General features: G+C 40.6%; 2 protein-coding genes across 2 annotated transcripts in view; both read right to left on the reverse strand.

The window, feature by feature from the left end:
- The window catches only part of LOC123505227 (CCN family member 2-like), a 103,454-nt gene that overhangs the window by 79,177 nt on the left and 4,079 nt on the right, over positions 1-20,198 (reverse strand). The window contains exon 2 of the mRNA XM_045256411.1: positions 2,557-2,633. The gene's annotated coding sequence lies outside the window, so the exon portion shown is untranslated. The remainder of the gene's footprint in view (positions 1-2,556; positions 2,634-20,198) is intronic.
- LOC123504886 overlaps positions 15,717-20,198 on the reverse strand; it is a 34,044-nt gene continuing 29,562 nt past the window's right edge. Inside the window, exon 16 of the mRNA XM_045255791.1 lies at positions 15,717-15,877. Within this exon, the coding sequence (XP_045111726.1) occupies positions 15,717-15,877 (161 nt within the window). The remainder of the gene's footprint in view (positions 15,878-20,198) is intronic.

Here is a 20,198-nt window from a genome sequence, read left to right on the forward strand (position 1 = left end):
TAAGTGAAGGATATGGTGGACGAGAAAGGGTTTGCTGGTTCGAGGGACTGTGTGGTGAGCTAATGGAGGTCTAGAGAGTGAGTGCAAAGTCTAGTACGTGAAGAAACGGTATAGGTACGAGTGAAGGGTGATCTGTGGAGTAAGAGGATGATGTGGCGGGGATGGAAGGTTTGGTTGAAGAGGAAAAGTGACATTTAACGTTATTTATGCAAACGTCTTGTTCTTATCCACTTCTCTTTTAATTACATGAATAACTTCTAATCGATAAAAATGAAAAAAATACTAAGACAAGAAACTATACTCCCACATCTCTCAGCCAATAATTTATCGGATTTACGGATTACTTGCTTATTGATTTCATTTTCATTCAGCTAATATCATCACAATCATCACAAAGTAGCAATGTGTGGGGAATGTCAGCGAGGTGGAATGAGATGGGTTAAAGGAGTCCTGGTGAAGCTGGAGGCAGTGTTTGGGATCAGTCACCAGTGCGATGCAAACACTGGTTGTGTGCTGCTCCCCTTGCTGGGACCTGGATAGTGGAGTGTCACAAGCCAAGCTGTCAACACAAGATGAAGCAAGTGTTTTCTCCTCCTCTACCTTTTCTTCTCTGCTTGAGGCCAAATTTGACTTATACTTACTAAACTTAAGGAAGACGAAGACCGATTTGAATTTGCCAACTTGCTAGCAACAACGCTCCTAGTTTAACTCAGCAGCAGGAACCTTCGCTTGCTGCCTTATATGCAAGGTGCATTCCGATACTTGACAGAAATGAAATAGATTTTTATACGATACAGTGAAATACTTTGGCAGGAGTTGTTTGAAACTCTCTCTAGATATCTAATCTTTACTCGAAACCAGAATTATATTACGTCACATCTTGGAAATGGAAGCTTTTTGTTTTGAATTATTCCAAAGTCCTGTCAGTATCGAACTAGCACAAATAATTGTTGCTCTCTCTCTCTCTCTCTCTCTCTCTCTCTCTCTCTCTCTCTCTCTCTCTCTCTCTCTCTCTCTCTCTCTCTCTCTCTGCCAAACAAACATAATTTTCCACAAAATAAACTGACTGAGTGCGACGCGTCCTTCTCTCCCCAAAAATCTTGACCGGCATTAAAGTGTCTCAGTGTACTGGTTTCACCTTCCAGTGTAAACATACCGCGCCATCAGTTCGTGCGACAAATCGCTTCCATCCCTCTCCTTTGCTGTACTTTGTGGCGGATCGCCTCACTGCAGGCTGGAAGTCATTTCCTGGAGTCTCGATCACATCGATGATAAAGACAGAGTAAAAATAAATAATGTCGATATATCAAGCAAAATTTTGATTTCCAATTTACAAAACGGAAGCGCGCCGACGCTTGTATGCCTGTATGCGTGTGAAAAATTTATATATATATATATATATATATATATATATATATATATATATATATATATATATATATATATATATATATATATATATATATATATATATATATATATATATATATATATATATATATATATATATATATATATATATATATATATATATATATATATATATATATATATATATATATATATACATATACATATATATATATATACATATATATACATATACATATATATATATATATACATATATATATATATATATATATATATATATATATATATATATATATATATATATATATATATATATATATATATATATATATATATATATATATATATATATATATATATATATATATATATATATATATATATATATATATATATATATAGATGAATGCTTTAATATATCAACGATTCTAGATTGATTATGCAGACACGTATAACCACCGAGCATATAACGAATAGTATGAACAAGCAACCGAGTCATTCATCATTCAAGCTGTAAACACAGGTCACACTCTGTTGAATATATAAAGTACTTGCTGTTATTGTTACCGTCGCCAATCGTATAATGAGAGAGAGAGAGAGAGAGAGAGAGAGAGAGAGAGAGAGAGAGAGAGAGAGAGAGAGAGAGAGAGAGAGAGAGAGAAGGGTGGGGAAGCATGGGGAAGAAACACATACACAGGCTGCCATTACAATTCAACTCAATCACATCACAATAAATAGTTAGGAAACTAATACTTCTTATTTTTAGGAGCGACCACTCGAAAGTAGACCTTTGCATGTGAAATAAAGAAGAAATCAACTCGCAGTGTGCCAGCGGAGCGTGGGCGTTGAGCGGGCCAAACATGGCTAGCGGCAGAAGCAAGCCTTGCATGCTGCACGCGATGGCTTGCTTTGTAGAGCCCCAAAGGAAGCATTACTTTGCCTCATGTAGTTTTCAAACCCCCTCCGACACTGCAGGGAATTTGTATATCCCGCTGACACAGCACGAGAGAGAGACAGAACGCCCGAAAATATAACAGCAATAATAATGATGATAAGAATAAGAACACATACACACACACACACACACACACACACACACACACACACACACACACACACACACACACACACACACACACACACACACACACACACACACACACACTGACACTCTTCACTAACCTTGCCAATGACTGTGCGGGTCAGACGAGGCAGGTCATGTGAGGGTATGGGCAAGTCCTGCACCAGATAACGTCCCACTGCAAAAATATTGAGAAAAAAAAATCGTGAATTATCAGAAGTACTTCGTGGAAGGTTGGGGAAGGTTGGGAACTGTGGTGCGCAGTGGCTGAATAGTGACCTGCGTGTTGCGTAATGCTGAAGAGGGGAGTGGTGTCAGGGGGTCGGGGTGTCTTGTGCTTGGGGGAAAGGAATTCGTGGAGGTGAAGAGGTAGAGAGGTGGGGAGGTGGGGTTGTAGGGAGGAGGGTGCGTAGTAATGAAGCAAAGGGGGACGCAGCGTTTGGGGACCAGGAATGTGGTGGTGCTGGAAGGACGGTGTTTTGTTGAGGTGGCGTGGTAGTCCCTGTGGAGCATCGGAGGTGGAAAATTTAAATCCACAAATTCATTGTTGGTGTTTTTACATAGTCCTTGAGTCATCCATTCATAATCCTGAAGCAACTCGACAGTTTTCAAGACACGTATATTGTTTAAGTTTTCTTTGGAAGACTTATTGTCTCCGTTACATTACCAAGAGAATGTATACGTACCTGAATGTATATCTACCTACATATGTATGTACGTATATAGATCTGATATACTGTTTTCCACGTATTAATCTCATTAGCTGCCTGTATTTCCTTCCTCCTATTCTAACTTCATTTTCGGTTTAGCTCTGATTTAATGCCTTTCTCACAAGTTGTTCTATCCCTAGAACAGGGCTGCTACTAAACCAGCGCCTGTCTCCCCGGACTGACAGCAGTACTCACAGCGCTTCCACCCGTGCTCACTTGACAGACGGCGTGGTGGGCTCCCGCTCTGATCCAGCAGAGGATAACGGGGAATGTCCAAGCGATCGATGAATGGGCGGCAGCGTCACGCGAATTTTAACTTAGGAGTGTCCCGAGGAACATGCTTTTTTTTCTTCTTCCTTCTTTTTTTCTGGTTCCTGTACTCACATGCTGACTCGTGACTGTGGGAGAGACGTTCTCCAAATTACTCCGTAAAATGTGAGACGCGAGGGAAATCTTTAGGGTAACGAGTCTATTCATGGAAGCTTTTACTTATTCTATTTACTTCAACGCTGCTGTAGAACTTTACATAGGCATTTTCTAGTCAGTGTGTATCTATCATCACAGCCGTACAACCAGTTAACCCTGGCGATATCTTCCCAGCCATCGAGAAGCTACACACGCTGTGGCAGCTCAGGAACGCCCTGGGAGTTCAAAACCCAAAACACTGATGAATCTTGGTTGATCGAGAGATAACTTGAGTTACACTATCCTGACCAGAATTTCAGAAATTTGCAAATCTTGACAAGTTAAATAGCAACACACACACACACACACACACACACACACACACACACACACACACCGGTAGCTCAGTGGTTAGAGCCCTGGCTTCACAAGCCAGAGGACCGGGGTTCGATTCCCCGGCCGGGTGGAGATATTTGGGTGTGTCTCCTTTCACGTGTAGCCCCTGTTCACCTAGCAGTGAGTAGGTACGGGATGTAAATCGAGGAGTTGTGACCTTGTTGTCCCAGTGTGTGGTGTGTGCCTGGTCTCAGGCCTATCCGGAAATAATGAGCTCTGAGCTCGTTCCGTAGGGTAACGTCTGGCTGTCTCGTCAGAGACTGCAGCAGATCAATCAGTGAAACACACACACACACACACACACACACACACACACACACACACACACACACACACACACACACACACACACACACACACACACTTATAAGCGAGTAATTACTGTCCTCCTCGAGGAAGAGGAAGAGGGAGGTTTATGTATAGAAGTGTCTCGCCAATAAGCTAAGGTTTCAGATGTCTTACTTAACTAGTTTTAATTTCAAATGACATACACAATCTCTGTTAGAAATTCAATATAATTTTCTGGTGTCATTACATTTTGTTTAAAGAATATCTTCTCCATTATAGGGTCGACAGAAAGCGAAGTACTAATCCGATCAAGGAAAGCACTTGAGTGATCCATGTAAAACACTGAATGGTAAGGTGAGAGTCTTCAATGAAGGGAACCTACTCGTAGTTACTTCATTCAAATTATCCCAGGTTCATGTAGTTTGCTTATTCCCGCTAAAAAGTTCAAATTTTGTTACTGATTTTTTTTTGTTGAATTACTTCAATTTAAATTTGTAATAAATCTTTGTTAAAGAAAAGTGCTTTAGAAGAACCTCCATTGCATGAAACACTTTTGTCTTTCTGAGGAAAAGTTACATACTTTCATTGTGCAACTCTTCTTGTAGACTCTATTTATTCATTACTCTTTTTTTTTCAGAGAAATCAAAATAACCCGTCATCTCTGATAAAATAAGGCTTTAAAAAGAGGCCTAAGGCAATCTTTTTTTGTATTACAAAAACTAGGACCTTTAAGTTGTTCCACAGTAGTTATTATCCTGGAGTAGGAAGTACATAGTAAGATGAAAGGTTTGGTTTTATCACTTGAAGACATAATACTCTTTTGTGTGAGTGTGTGTGTGTGTGTGTGTGTGTGTGTGTGTGTGTGTGTGTGTGTGTGTGTGTGTGTGTGTGTGTGTGTGTGTGTGTGTGTGTGTGTGTGTGTGTGTGTGTGTGTGTGTGTGTGTGTGTGTGTGCGTGTGAATTCATTTGAAAGTTGTAAAGTCTTACATTAACTTCCAGGTCCCACATGACAGCCACGTAGTCTCTAAGGTGTTACTTAGTTGTCATAAACTTTTAATTCCGTTAATGTGGTAACAAATTAGTCTTACAATTACACCTCAATTCCACCTGAAAGCCAAACACCTGAGTGCCTATGTCTCATAACAGTGATATGGTATCTCTCTCTCTCTCTCTCTCTCTCTCTCTCTCTCTCTCTCTCTCTCTCTCTCTCTCTCTCTCTCTCTCTCTCTCTCTCTCTCTCTCTCTCTCTCTCTCTCTCTCTCTCTCTCTCTTCTGTGTGTGTGTGTGTGTGTGTGTGTGTGTGTGTGTGTGTGTGTGTGTGTGTTTGTGTGTGTGTGTGTGTGTTTGAAGAGGCCATGAAGAACGTCCACCTTTGTGTTTACAACTAACACTGCCTTAATACAAGAAGGGTTGCTGCCACACACGAATATACTTTACATTCATTACAATAAACTTATGTTTTGTTTCAACAACGATGCGTCACTTTAACTGTAACTAGGAGTAAGTGACCTGATACAACTAGCCACAAAGATGTTCTAATAGCCAACTTTTCTAGAACTATTATTAATTGTCGTGAATGGCAACAATATGGCCATTGCCGTACTTACACAGGAACCAACGACTGAGATGCTACTGAATCCTATACAAGGAAGAGTCAAGAGCTTTTCGTCTCATCGACTCATCTCCTACAATAGACTGGAATGGAATTTCTCACTCATTACCATAGTATTGTATATTTTACTGTCTTTTTAGTCATATTTTCATGGTTATTGTTCTGAATTTGGCAACTACATGGCTTCCCTGCCGCACAACTAGGATTTGCACTCACTAGTAGCCGCTCCACCTTACCAATACAAGAGTTTTCTGAAGCTTTACTCTTTTGTCCCTTTCAATGTTACACTAGGAATCTATTCTTGTTCATTGTTTTCCTCCTTCCTATGACTTCAACTCTTTCTCAAGATAGGTATCAAGACACTTTAACCTAAATGGGCCAAGTTTCTCGATTGCTCCTTTCCCTCATTTTTGTGACTGGCACCGTAAGCAGGGCTTTGCCAAAGAGTTTTGCTTCATTCATTCTCTCTGACAACTTTCTAACTTAAATCCTGTATAGCAGGAAAACAGTGCAGCAAAATTAACATTGTTCTTAAAATATTTTTAGTTCAAGAAGACCAAATAGTACAGACATAAAGATGGTGTAACATACGATTCCATCTCTAAAGGCGATGTCGCTGTGACCTTTTATTTTTATTCTCTTCACCTCTGAAAGTAATGATGTGGGCTTAACAGGAGGGTTGGAATCATTCATCACGTGCAGCCTAACAAGAGGGGGCGCGGCAGCTCAGGTCGCAGGGTTTGATTGATAACACTCAGGGACGGATTACTTTCTTTTCCAGGAAAGACACGTAAAACTTTAGCATAAGCATTATTTTTTTGTGTGGCCTAAAGGTTACCCAAATTATCGCCGACATTAAGGCACTCAGCTGCACTAGAAGGTGAAGTGTTACGTACCTGTATTATTGTATTGTTGTATCTTCCTTTATATCTTTTGTTTGTCTTCATTCATTCTTCACCGAACTAGTATAGCAGTGTTTTTAGTCAATGACGACTATGATGATAATGAAAATAATAATAGTAAGAAGAAGAAAAAAAAACAGAAGAAAGATTATGGTGAGAGCAGTGATTTTTGTGAGACTCAGGTAGTAATGGTGGAGGTGGATATAGCTGGGACCGTGTGTGTATGTGTGTATATATGTGTGTGTGTGTGTGTGTGTGTGTGTGTGTGTGTGTGTGTGTGTGTGTTCGCACACTATTAAAAATGTTAGGGTGGCGTAAAATCGGGCATCCTTCCTAGACAGAACGGAGGTGGAAGTACCTTAAGTCGAACCTTGCCCCCGTGTCTCTCTCTCTCTCTCTCTCTCTCTCTCTCTCTCTCTCTCTCTCTCTCTCTCTCTCTCTCTCAGCCGGAGTACATAATCATAAATGTTAAAAGAATCGAACTGTCAAGGAGAAGGCGATATCTGGTGAGCTGGTAATGACTTTCTGATTACCACCATTTTTCTTCAGTCATTGCAACAAATCAAATTTATGATGGAGAAGTTTTATTGTAGCGTTATTTACAGCACTGTAGTCTTGTAGTGGTGGTGGGGAGGTTTTAACGGTGATTCGGTTACAAAAACATCTTCAGAGAGAATTGTTTTGTAGCCGAAACGTTAGGAAATAGAGTACTTTGTTTCCCAACCACTCACTTTACATACTTATCTTCATTTATACATAATACAATTACAATTATTTCATATTACATAGCTCATGAATTCTAAGTTCTCTGGTTTGCTAAAGAGCCACTGAGCGAGAGAGCAAGACACAAGAAAAATAGTTAAAACTACTGGATGATAAGAATAATACTTGATAGCCCATAGTAAGGAGTAATGTCAGCGATGGGATACAGCACTCTGGATAGGTTAACGTGAGAGCCAAACGAAAGCTGACATTTATTAGACTGGCAGCTTATCAGAGGAGTCAAGATTAGTATGCAAACTGAACGCTATGGAACAGAGTACGACAAATGACTTCAAATTGTGACCATAAGTGTACCATGTCTCACTTCCTACGAAGAGAACTGTACATTAACTAATCCTTCCCGGAGCTTGTGCTTTGTGAGTACATGTTATTCTCTCTTTCCCTAATTTTTCACAATTTTCCACAGAAGCAGCATTCTTGCAGACACTCATGGTGTCTTGAGAGAAAAGAGTGGCCATTATCTTCTTCCGGTTAAAACCTCGAAATTCCCACCTCAATTCTTTTTAAGAGTCTACAACGCACCCTGAATGTCTGCTCATGCTAAGCCCGGGTAAGCCCAGATCTACTCGGATAAATAGTACGCGGTCCGGTCTATTTACCAACTCCTACTGGCTAAGGTTGCTATTCCTTTTGTTTTTTTGGTGGTGTTGACAGCAATGGAGGCGTTGCTCCCATTCTTGTGAGTGTAGACAGTTTATAGTAACCACACGTGTGTGTGTGTGTGTGTGTGTGTGTGTGTGTGTGTGTGTGTGTGTGTGTGTGTGTGTGTGTGTGTGTGTGTGTGTGTGTGTGTGTGTGTGTGTGTGTGTGTGTGTGTGTGTGTGTGTGTGTGTGTGTGTGTGTGTGTGTGCGTGCGTGTGTGTGTGTGTGTGTGTGTGTGTGTGTGTGTGTGTAATATCCTCCTCTTATCAACACAATAAAAACAATGTTAAAATTTATACGTTACCACCTAGCAAAGGAGTGGATACAATAACTCTTTCTACCATAAATGGGATTGGTAATGGCACTGACATCCATTTCCCTCACACAAATTCAAACAGCATTCGAGGATCAACGCATCACATATGATATGATCAGATGTTTTAGGGCAAGATATATCTCGAGCTTAAAACTATGCTGTGTTCTGATGATAAATTCTCGGCATTATTCTAGCCCATTAATCCAGTTAATCCACAGGATAAGCCATTCACATTACTGTAACGGTAAAAAGTAAACAATAACAATTTATTTACAAGGCCTTCCTTCACAAAGTAATTTCTCGCGCACATATTTCATTCCGTTTAATTTTTTGGTGTGTACAGCTCCAGGAATATGACAAAAGCGAGCGTGCTCCCCACCTAACAATCCTGTATGAAATAAACAACAATATACATAAAATAAAGCAGAAACAGACACAGAAAGAGGATTACCTACTAGAGTCAAAGCGACGACCACTGTAAAATTTCATCCCTTCCCTTTTTTAAAGGAGAGTTTAACATTTGAAATGTTTTTAATATATGATTACAAAGGCCTCCTTCCCGCTCAGCCACACTGAAGATGCATAAAGTAGCAAAAACATGTAGCTAATCACGTGCACTGGCAAACTTAAATAGATAGAGAAAAGTTGTAAAGGGATGAGAGGTTTATTTACTCATTTCACCCTCAACCCGCAGCTAAAGAGAATAACTTTTCCACTTGGTTGCCTGAGCCACTTGCACGGTGAATACCCAGTGACCGCTCCACCGCCTCCCACTCATTCCCCGCCACCTCATTGATTAAACTTTCTTCTTTTTCTCCTAATCGATACACCAGCGGGCGCTTCTTCGGAGAATCCATGGTGCACCCTCCACCCAGCTCCGGCCTGCCAATGTTTTATGTAACCACCCTCTGCAACAACACATTCCATACCTGACCACATATTACCGCGTCCGATGTGACAGTTCCTCTAGTCTACCACTTCTGTGCATAATCTAAAACATTACGACTATCAAATTCTGTTGTCACGTCTTTATCGTTGTTTTCTTGCCATGTTAATATTCTTTGCTTCTTTTATACGTATACATATGTCATTAGCGTGGAGAGTTTCCTTAAACAGTTATAATATTGCACATAGTAGTTAAATTAGATTACGTCAGAAAACTTAGGAACGGTAATTACGTATATGGCAAATATGTTTGTGATTTAACCAGCTAGAACAGCCATGTTTGCCAATATCACTCTGTAAATGTAGTGAATGATCGTCTTAATTCAACTAATGTATCTGAAATTACATCGAAGTTTCTGAGGACTTGTTCCAAACTGTTATCGTCACTGAAAGAGAGGACAATGAGGAAATTGAGAGGTTGTTTCCGATTGCACTAGACAGGAGAGGCAAGGGATGAAAGCAGAGTTGCATCAGCAAACGTAAGCGAAGAGGAGAGACAACAAGGAAACGAGACCCGGCCAGAGAGAGAGAGAGAGAGAGAGAGAGAGAGAGAGAGAGAGAGAGAGAGAGAGAGAGAGAGAGAGAGAGAGAGAGAGAGAGAGAGAGAGAGAGAGAGAGAGAGAGAGAGAGAGAGAGAGAGAAGCAGACAGACTGATAGACAGAGACAGGCAGACTTTTACATGTGAATGAGTACGCGGAATTTTTTTTATTTATCTAACGTGAACTGGATACACAACTCAAACATTTACTATTTCACCAAGTTCAACTCGAAAAAAAACAACTTTTTGAATAGTTAAAACTAATAAGAATAATGTCAACATCTTTCTTAACTCAATTGCAGAGAGGAATAAAAAAAGAGAACAAGTAGCAATAGAAGCAACTCACAAAACAGTAACGTTTGGGTATAATTTCAGCACATCAGGGGCAGACGTCTTGGCATTTAGTTCAACGTGATGGTCGAGAGAATGGAGAATACCGTACACTCCCTCCTACTCTCTACAAGCACCCTTCACCCTGGCCCTGCTCCCGCCCCCCTGCACGGACCCTTAGCACTCTTCTTGCCTCTACGAGTATACCCGTCCTCTTTCCGCCTCAACGAACCCATTACACTTCTCATGTACAGATTAACAGTGTTACATACAAAAAGAAACTTCATAATAAGTACACTCTATCTATTTCCATTAATTTTGTCTCATATTCTTCCTAAAAGGTTCTGCTCATTTTCTTACACTGGAGTAAAAGGTCATTTTCACCCCATCGTGCGAGCAAACATCACCAACATCCTAATGCACCTGTCTGCTCGTGACGTCACCAAGTAAACATATTCGCTTAGTAGGTATTGACAGTCACTCAAGCCACCAGTTCCTCCCCCGTCTCTCTCTCTCTCTCTCTCTCTCTCTCTCTCTCTCTCTCTCTCTCTCTCTCTCTCTCTCTCTCTGGTTGGCCATATTTTTGTAGGCAGACCTGTCACGGTTCATGCACCTGATGTGTTCTGTGTTGGGTCAGGTGGCTCATGATGCATGGAAGTGTTTATCACCTTTCTTCAGAATACCTAAAATTGGATCTTGCCTCTCAGATTAGTGTCGGTACTAAATATTCAACAAATTATATATGTCGAAATGCGTTTGCTGATTATGAACGTCGGCTTTGTTTCGTAGTAAAAGAAAAAAATAGATAAAGATAAAAGGTGATACATTATTAACTTGTTATCTTGATAAGGAAGACAGACATGTCATTAATCTCCTTTGCAATCTAAAGACTAACCACACCTTTCATCAATACTCGTTATCATTTTCCATATCATAGCCAATGGGAAGAATGACAGAACATGAAGGCCGCCATTCTATCGTTCTATCCTCTCCGCAGTGTATGTTCCCGAGCGTTGAACGGACTGTGACATGTTCTAAACTTTATGGAAAATAAGAACTCAATGCTCGCTTTCAATGCTCACTCGTATTTTCATGTTTTCAATATTCCTTGCAATTTAATAGTACTTTATATCGCGCATTGGCTGCTACCCCCTGGCACTCTGGGTTCTTCTGGCCGCCTGTTAGTGCCGCTGTCGCGACTTAGAGACACTCCAGGCCAATTTATGAGTTTTTAATATCCTGTGGTGCATATAAGGTCCCTTGAAGCTGCGGGTGCCTCCTGGACACGTGGAGATTATACCAATAAACTTACCTCAGTTGCCCATTCCCACATCGTTCCCATAAATTTACCGTTCAGACCTACGCAGATTCTTTGTTCCCTCCACGTAAGGACGAAAGCATGTTTCTTTAGGCGACAGGGTCAATGTGCCTCGAAGCGCAGTGGCACGAGACCCACCCACCCACCTCTTCCACCGACAGCCTCACGTTCTGGGATGAGGAGAGGTATGTGTGACATCATTGAAGGCTTTGTGCCTTTCCCTCACCCATTTGGGGCTATATGCAGCAACCAACACACACACACACACACACACACACACACACACACACACACACACACACACACACACACACACACACACACACACACACACACACACACACAATTGTATATTATTTCGTGCGATGTCTCGATCTTTATCAAAACAGTCATGCATTTTCTTAAAGATTAATGTTTTCTCAGAGATGATAATCGTATGATTCTCTCTCTCTCTCTCTCGTGTGTGTGTGTGTGTGTGTGTGTGTGTGTGTGTGTGTGTGTGTGTGTGTGTGTGTGTGTGTGTGTGTGTGTGTGTGTGTGTGTGTGTGTGTGTGTGTGTGTGTGTGTGTGTGTGTGTGTGTGTGTGTGTGTGTCACTTGATGTAAATGTAAGCTTTCGCTGGTCCGGAGTGAAGTAGGTAAGAAGAGATCCAAGAAGATAAAGTGTGTGGAGACATCGTAGTCTGCCGGAGTCCCTGCCCACTTAGTGGTTACATCTTCATCTTCATTGCAAATTCAGTCTTTCAATTCGGTGACCAGATACTCTTTCATAACGATCATCAAAAGGAGGTAAAGGAAAAGAGATTGTTTGCTGAAATGAAAACCGGAGTCAAGTAGAAGGTGTTAATGAGCGAGTCTTCTCTGCTCCCTGAAGAAGACTTTGATGGTTGTATACTATGAACACAAAGACACAGGGAAAAATAAATCAAGACACAGAACTGCAAACTCATAATTGCTGGCCGCGCTTCCCGGGAATGATGAAAAGGAACAAAAATGAAAGGATTCCCCAGGTGCAATGTCCCACACACACGATTGGAGAATCCTCGAGAGTTTTTCTCTTGAACACCGACAATCTCGACACCCGCCAAAGACCAGTGAGCTTCCGCAGGCTTCTGTCCACTTCCTTGCCTTTCATCTCCTCTCCCTCTCTCCTTTCCTTGTGGTCTGGCTCTCTCCTCCCCTGCACCTTTCCTCCTGCTTTTCTTTTTATACCAGAGTCATTACGAAGAGTTCCTCGCTTACTTATAGTGTCTTTGTATCTTGTCATTCCTCTTTCACTTTATTTCTTCATTTCTCTCGTTAAGTTTTTGGTGTTGCGACAGAATCTTGAGTTATGTTCTCATCAGCGACATAATCCAACTTTTTTCTTAGTTTGGTGCTTCATTTATATATCTACTCACTCACTCACTCTCTCTCTCTCTCTCTCTCTCTCTCTCTCTCCATTCATTTTTTAGAGCAAAGTTCAAACGCTGCATTTATCAAGCTAATCAACCACATCCTATTCACAATTAGATCCGACTGCAAACAATGCTTTCAATTTTATTTCCACTTCTTGCTGAGAGAGGAAGTTGAAAGGGAGCTGAACTGAACAGAACACATCACATCACATCACACATCACGATGGAACTTGTGAATAATCAATTATTCGTATTTCAGCACTTGGTTAATTTATAAAAGATGCTTCAGTTGCGTCCTTCATGCGAGTTGTTCAGCGGTCACAGTGACTCAACTTCTGTGGAGGTGAATACAAACAGTGCTTGTGCCTAGCTATATTTGTGAGAGGTGAACCAAGGTGCTGGAAGGCAGTGGCCAGTGGAGGTGCAGGAAATTAGCGTAAAATAAATGGCTTGATTAATAGATAAGGCACACCACTGGATGAAGAATAAACGTGGCGATTTAATGGAGATGGTGAAAATAAGACCAAAAAAAGAAGGAAAGAAAAAAAAAACATGGACGGGGCGAAGAGTAATCGGGCCATTCAATATTCTAACTCCAAACTTCCGGAAACACACTGTTAATCTACTTTTAAATCAATCATATACCCTGGAGCTTCAGTGCTCTGGGCCCTTTGTAGCTGCGGGATGGAGCCAGTGAGGTAGGCGAATGCCTTTCTTTGTGGCGAGCCCACGAGTTGGAAATATTGGGTCATTTATACATAATGACACAAAACTTTTTTCTATATCACCAGCAATTATTTCATCACTATTTACATCAAGACAAAGAGCTTTACATCGGAAATACAAGGTACACACACACACACACACACACACACACACACACACACACACACACTGTATATACCAATACAAAAGGAAGTGAGGAAACTTTAATGAATCAAAGTGAGAGCCTGATGCAGCAATATTTTGTTTTGTGCATGACACCTTCATGATATCAAGTAAAAATACTTTTACGCATTTCTGTGGGATCCAAAAGAATTGATTTTGCGGACGTTATTTTTCTATATCTTAATCACTCTTTCTATTACTGAACAAAAGATTAAAAGTATATCCTATTGTAAGCGTCGATGCTGTCAATGAAAGTTTGTCGCCTATTCTGGCCGTATCTCGACACTGTAGTGCTTGAATGTTTCTCAGACTGACTGATTGATTTTCAGGCGCGGTATAAATCCATCTTTACAGATATAACAGATACATAAAAAAAAGAGGAAGAACCTAGAAAATCCCTTAAAATTAACCTCAGTTCATGGAAGAAAAAGAACAAATACCGTTAACGGAATGCATTCATCCCCAGTTGTTGAGATTCATGTTTTCCTTAACTTCTCTTCTTTAAAGGAAAAATTTCAAATAAAAGAAAATTATTATGCATGCACTGATATAATCGTCACTTCATATCTATACTCCATAATTGATACAAGGGCTGAGATCATCCATACGAAGACTTTATTTTCTCAGTAGCGGCCTTTGTGATAAAAACGAATAATTAAATCAACCGGCTTTCTCTTTTGATTCCCGACAGACGTGCTGCAGCAACCGAAACATATCAACAACGCAGCTAGTTCTTCTCTCTCTCTCTCTCTCTCTCTCTCTCTCTCTCTCTCTCTCTCTCTCTCTCTCTCTCTCTCTCTCCACAAGACATAAAGCAACTTTCCCTGAAGTTTTTTTTGGATGTTAACTTTGATTTTATTTATCGGTTACTTTGAATTAATTGTCGCCTGAAACTTTTATGTCAAGTCTCAGCAATTTTCTCAGTGTCTAAAGTCGTCAGCTTGAAGAAAAAAAATTTGGACCTGAGTTTCTTTCAGAGTACGAGAAAGTTAATGAGTGTTACTAAGATGCTGTAAGTTTTATACTTTATTCATCAACTCGCAAACTTTCGAACCCGGTAAAATTTTTCTTTTCCCGTTTTTTCTTCCTCATCCATAAAGATACTTAATATTTTGAACAGCGCGTAACGTAAATACAAGAAATAAATACGAGAGTTTTATTTGAATTTCATTGTTTAATTCAACAGTTGATTAATTAATGAAAAAAAAAAACTTAAATAGCCATAGCTTAGTTAAAAGATTGAAAAGAACATTGCAGAACTAAGCTGCAATATCATTAAACATTTCCTTGTAAGAAGATGCAGCTAATGCAAGGCGTGACAGAGCGAGAACGCTTATAAACGAGAAAAAATTGAAGAGAACGACCATTCATCAGTGAGACCAAACAATGGCAAGAAAGATAAAAGATGCATGCGATTAATCTGGACTGGCACGGAATTGCTTTTGTTAAGGAAATAATTAAAAGAGGGGAGCAGAGAAACAATTTGTCAGGGGAAAAAAATGGATGATAACTTTTACAGCAAAACATGCCAAGAAATAGTAACGGCGCCAAAAAACTAAAAAGACGACCATGCAAGAAAAAAGTGTGGAAGTAAGTCCAGCAATGAATAACGTGGCAACCGCACTATAATCTCGCCAAGAGTTCCCTGGACCTTAAATACACGACCAATAACTTTTCTGACCTTATTCTTCATTACGAGGCATATTATGATACATTTTCTTCTGCGATAATTACTTCCTGGTAAAAAGATAATGAAAAGAAACAGCTGATGGCCTTCAGAGCGTTCCATTACTAGAGACAGCGTGAGGCGTGGTGGCAGGAGTTAGGGAGAGGCGTGGCGGCAGGTGGAGGCCTTAAGAGTTCATTGGCCGTGCACCGACCTGGAACGTTCTCCCTAATGAAGGGCAGCAGCATTAAAAGTGTGATCGCGGGTAAGAGCTCAATCCAGAACGCTGTAAACGAAATCATGTTTTGAAACTATGAACTGTTTACAAATAACATTGGAGAAGAAAAATTGTGATATACGTACATAACCAAAAATTAGGGTTATTGTTCAGGCGAAAAAGAAAGGTTAAGAGGATATGTGAGAGCAATCAAGTGAAGGAAAAATATATGCTACAATGAAGGAAACTTATTCATACACGAGCTATCATGCTATCTAGCGAGGACGGACGAGCACACTGGTAAATACACACGGTGGCAATTATGACAGTTAAAAATAAAGCGGCCGTGCAGGTGTGTCAGGACCTGAATCTCGACTGTGGAACCTCGAATATTGTTTTGCAGGAGCTTGTGTCTGTTTGCCGACAACCTTTTGTAGGAACGGTATTGTACGGCGGCAGTATTTTTCCCGTGTCCTTTTCAGGCTCGTGTAAAATGTGGAACTACTATTGAAGGGTGCCATAAGGAACGTGTGTGTGTGTGTGTGTGTGTGTGTGTGTGTGTGTGTGTGTGTGTGTGTGTGTGTGTGTGTGTGTGTGTGTGTGTGTGTGTGTGTGTGTGTGTGTGTGTGTGTGTGTGTGTGTGTGTGTGTGTGTGTGTGTGTGTGTGTGCGTGTGTGTGTGTGTGTGTGTGTGTGTGTGTGTGTTGGTAAGAGGGTGTGTAGAGAAATGGTGGATTTTGTTCTTAGAATCATTATATTGTACTAATACCTTGATTAATTCAATTGATCCGTAGATGCCATTTGTGACATAAATACAAATCCAGTGATCTTGATAATTTTTCACACTGAAACACACACACTCTCTCTCTCTCTCTCTCTCTCTCTCTCTCTCTCTCTCTCTCTCTCTCTCTCTCTCTCTCTCTCTCTCTCTCTCTCCTTCCTATTAGACACAAAACTGATATGAATATGCTGCTACTCCTAATCTTTTTGGATACACTTATGTCAACAAGATATGGCGTTAACTATGACCCTAAATCTTTCCGACACATTTTGGCCTCCTGGCGATCCGTGACTCACTATTACAACCTTGTATGCAAAAGTTACGTGGTCGGTTAATTTTTTCCTTTTTATTCTTTTGGTCCTCCCGCAAAAGTGGGCAAACTCCTGCACTCCTTTGATTTTAACTTTTCAAAAATTTTCAGTTTTTTCCACTTTTAGTAATAAAACTCTTAGTTGAAGACGGACTAGTGCTTTTAAATCTTGAGAGAGAGAGAGAGAGAGAGAGAGAGAGAGAGAGAGAGAGAGAGAGAGACGGGGGAAGATGGGGGAGGAGGAAATAGTGTTTTGGTTAAACCTGTAGGAAATTTGTTTGAAAGAAAAGTTCCTGCCTATTTAGACATAAAAGCCGACAAGGTGAGTTTATGCATATTACATCATAGCTACTAAAGTTAATAAATGTTGACGAAACGCATGCAATGTTGAGCTTGTTAAACTTTTGTCAATGTGTACTGCTAAAATCATTAGTTTATACGATTTACCGGGAATGTCACAAATTAATCCTTCTTTCAAAACTGGTAAGATTTTCGTGTTTATCGTCGCTTGGAGAAATGGCTGTGGTGGTTTCCCGATATTTGATGATGCATGAGAGAGAGAGAGAGAGAGAGAGAGAGAGAGAGAGAGAGAGAGAGAGAGAGACGTGCACAAGTTTCCATCACGTATTTAGCGAACTGCAAGATGTTACATATTTACTTTCTATTAGTTGATAATGCGTTTTGTAAAGTAATCGAGCACGAAAATGAAATATCACAAGATAACAGACCCCGAGTAATGTATGGTAAATGGATGCAGCAGTGTGGGGGAAGACAGGTGTTTGGGACGTTTGTTGAAGCCCAGCCACGCGAACATTAGTGGCATCAGACCGACCGCTCCCCTGCTAATTCACGACGGAGGGACGACTGCTGAGGGAGACGGATGACGTTGCTCCCTGCCGCGCCTTCCACCCAAGTAACTCGTGTTCCTCGCACCTCACTGTGCAGGCAACAATGGTAAATTTTGCAGGGGTGATGGAAAAACGGCAGCATTACTCTGAATGAGCGGGCGTATTTCTAACAAAACAAACTCTAAATGTAAAGTTCAGTGCGTCACGATGATCAGAATTTTATTTTTGCATTCAGATACTGCAGACTGATAGCGATGGAATTAATATCACCACCAGAGAGAGAGAGAGAGAGAGAGAGAGAGAGAGAGAGAGAGAGAGAGAGAGAGAGAGAGACAGACAGACAGACAGACAGACAGACAGACAGACAGAGAGAGAGAGAGAGAGAGAGAGAGAGAGAGAGAGAGAGAGAGAGAGAGAGAGAGAGAGAGAGAGAGAGAGAGAGAGAGATTTAGGATAGGAGTGTTTGTGTGGAGGTGGTTAGAATGAAAATAGAGAAAAAGATGTATCTCATTAATTACGATTATGCCTAACTAAACTTTAGTTACACGAGCTATAATTTCCGTTTGTTCTCTACATTTTCTTACCATTGATCGCTTATTCTTCACTATGCATTTCATTAAGTCTCTCTCTCTCTCTCTCTCTCTCTCTCTCTCTCTCTCTCTCTCTCTCTCTCTCTCTCTCTCTCTCTCAACAACCCAGTGTTGCTTCAGCGTCGGCACACAGGCGTCGTTGCCCTGAGGCCCGTCACGGCCGTGCTGAGGAAAAGCGACCTTCCTGAGGAAGGACAAAGTTACCTTCTTACTTTCCGGGAATCTCTCCAGACACATTTAAACTTTTTGTTGTGTCAATATGATCCAGCCAGATAGAGGAACGCTGGGTGGGTGATGCATCTATGACCGTCAACTTATCGGCGCACTGTGAGTATCAATTTTTCTTCGTATTCATTATTTATTCTCTTTAACTATGTACAACGATATACAAGGAATTGTTTGATGGAATATTGTAGGGATTTATACGTTATAAATAATAATAGTATACTATGTACACTAACAACTCTTATTTTTCAAGATATGGGCTAAAATCTCGTAGATGCTCGTCATCAAAATACTTACAAGCCATTCAAATACAACTTTGCTAAAGAATACTGCGGAATTCATTTAGCCTCTGCGATACATCTCCCTTCATTTCACTTTATGATTTGTCTGCTCTCTCTCTCTCTCTCTCTCTCTCTCTCTCTCTCTCTCTCTCTCTGATAAGAAATGAACATTCGATGACATTCGACGAAGATCAAACCTTCAGAAAGATTTATAAAACTCCTTAATGAGACTGCCATTCAAGGTAATCAACCACTAAAGTCTAGAGATTAACATTCAAACGTTGAAACACATCCAACAAGTGTGAGGCGGACCAGTAATGAGAGGAGAGCAGAGATGAGGGAACCCATTCAGTAGCAAAGCCAGCCTTTTAGTACGATTCAGCATCAAATCTATCTCCCAACAGTAATACAGTATCTGAAAGTGGCCGTCACTTCTGTGAATTCACTAATAACCCGATATTACCAAGCCACCTCTTGCAAATGAATCTCGTTGCTCTGAAACTTTTGGTGACATACGTAAGAGTCTTCAAGGGCAAATGTATGGCAAGATCACTCGTTAGAAATGTAACTGCCACGTAAAGTGATGAAATGAGGAAACGTTCTGAGTTTTATTCATTTTCCTTTACTCTCTCTCTCTCTCTCTCTCTCTCTCTCTCTCTCTCTCTCTCTCTCTCTCTCTCTCTCTCTCTCTCTCTGTGTGTGTGTGTGTGTGTGTGTGTGTGTGTGTGTGTGTGTGTGTGTGTGTGTGTGTGTGTGTGTGTGTGTGTGTGTGTGTGTTTCGTACCAGTTCTCATTACATATTTGATGCAAGTTGAATGAAATCATTCAGAAAACTCAACACTGGACCGATAACCTTGTATGTACTGAAAAACGGGGGGGAAAAAAAAAAGATGTGGAAATGATCAATGTATTAGTTAAGATAACTAAATTTTTCCACATGGTCAGTTTCCACCTGAACTGCACACAATAATACAAAGCCAAACTTAAATATATTACCGTGACGATTATTTCAACGTAAGAATACATTTAAAGAACAGCACCCTTATATCTCGACACGTTTATTCTGAGTTAGTACCAGTGATGCCATACAGAGGACAGCTGCAAGTAGTACCATACAGCCATACACAGCGATACAAATTGCCTCTACAACATAGCTCAGCGGCGTACATGGACCGTGACGTAAAAAACATAAAGCCACTATAAATTTCTGCGGCTTTCAGATTTTCCGCCAATGTCAACCTGTCAGCCTCGCTGTGTGTGTGTGTGTGTGTGTGTGTGTGTGTGTGTGTGTGTGTGTGTGTGTGTGTGTGTGTGTGTGTGTGTGTGTGTGTTTATTTTTGTGTTTCTGTAAGGTCC

Source organism: Portunus trituberculatus, chromosome 17 (assembly GCF_017591435.1).
Source record: "Portunus trituberculatus isolate SZX2019 chromosome 17, ASM1759143v1, whole genome shotgun sequence".
NCBI lineage: Eukaryota > Metazoa > Arthropoda > Malacostraca > Decapoda > Portunidae > Portunus > Portunus trituberculatus.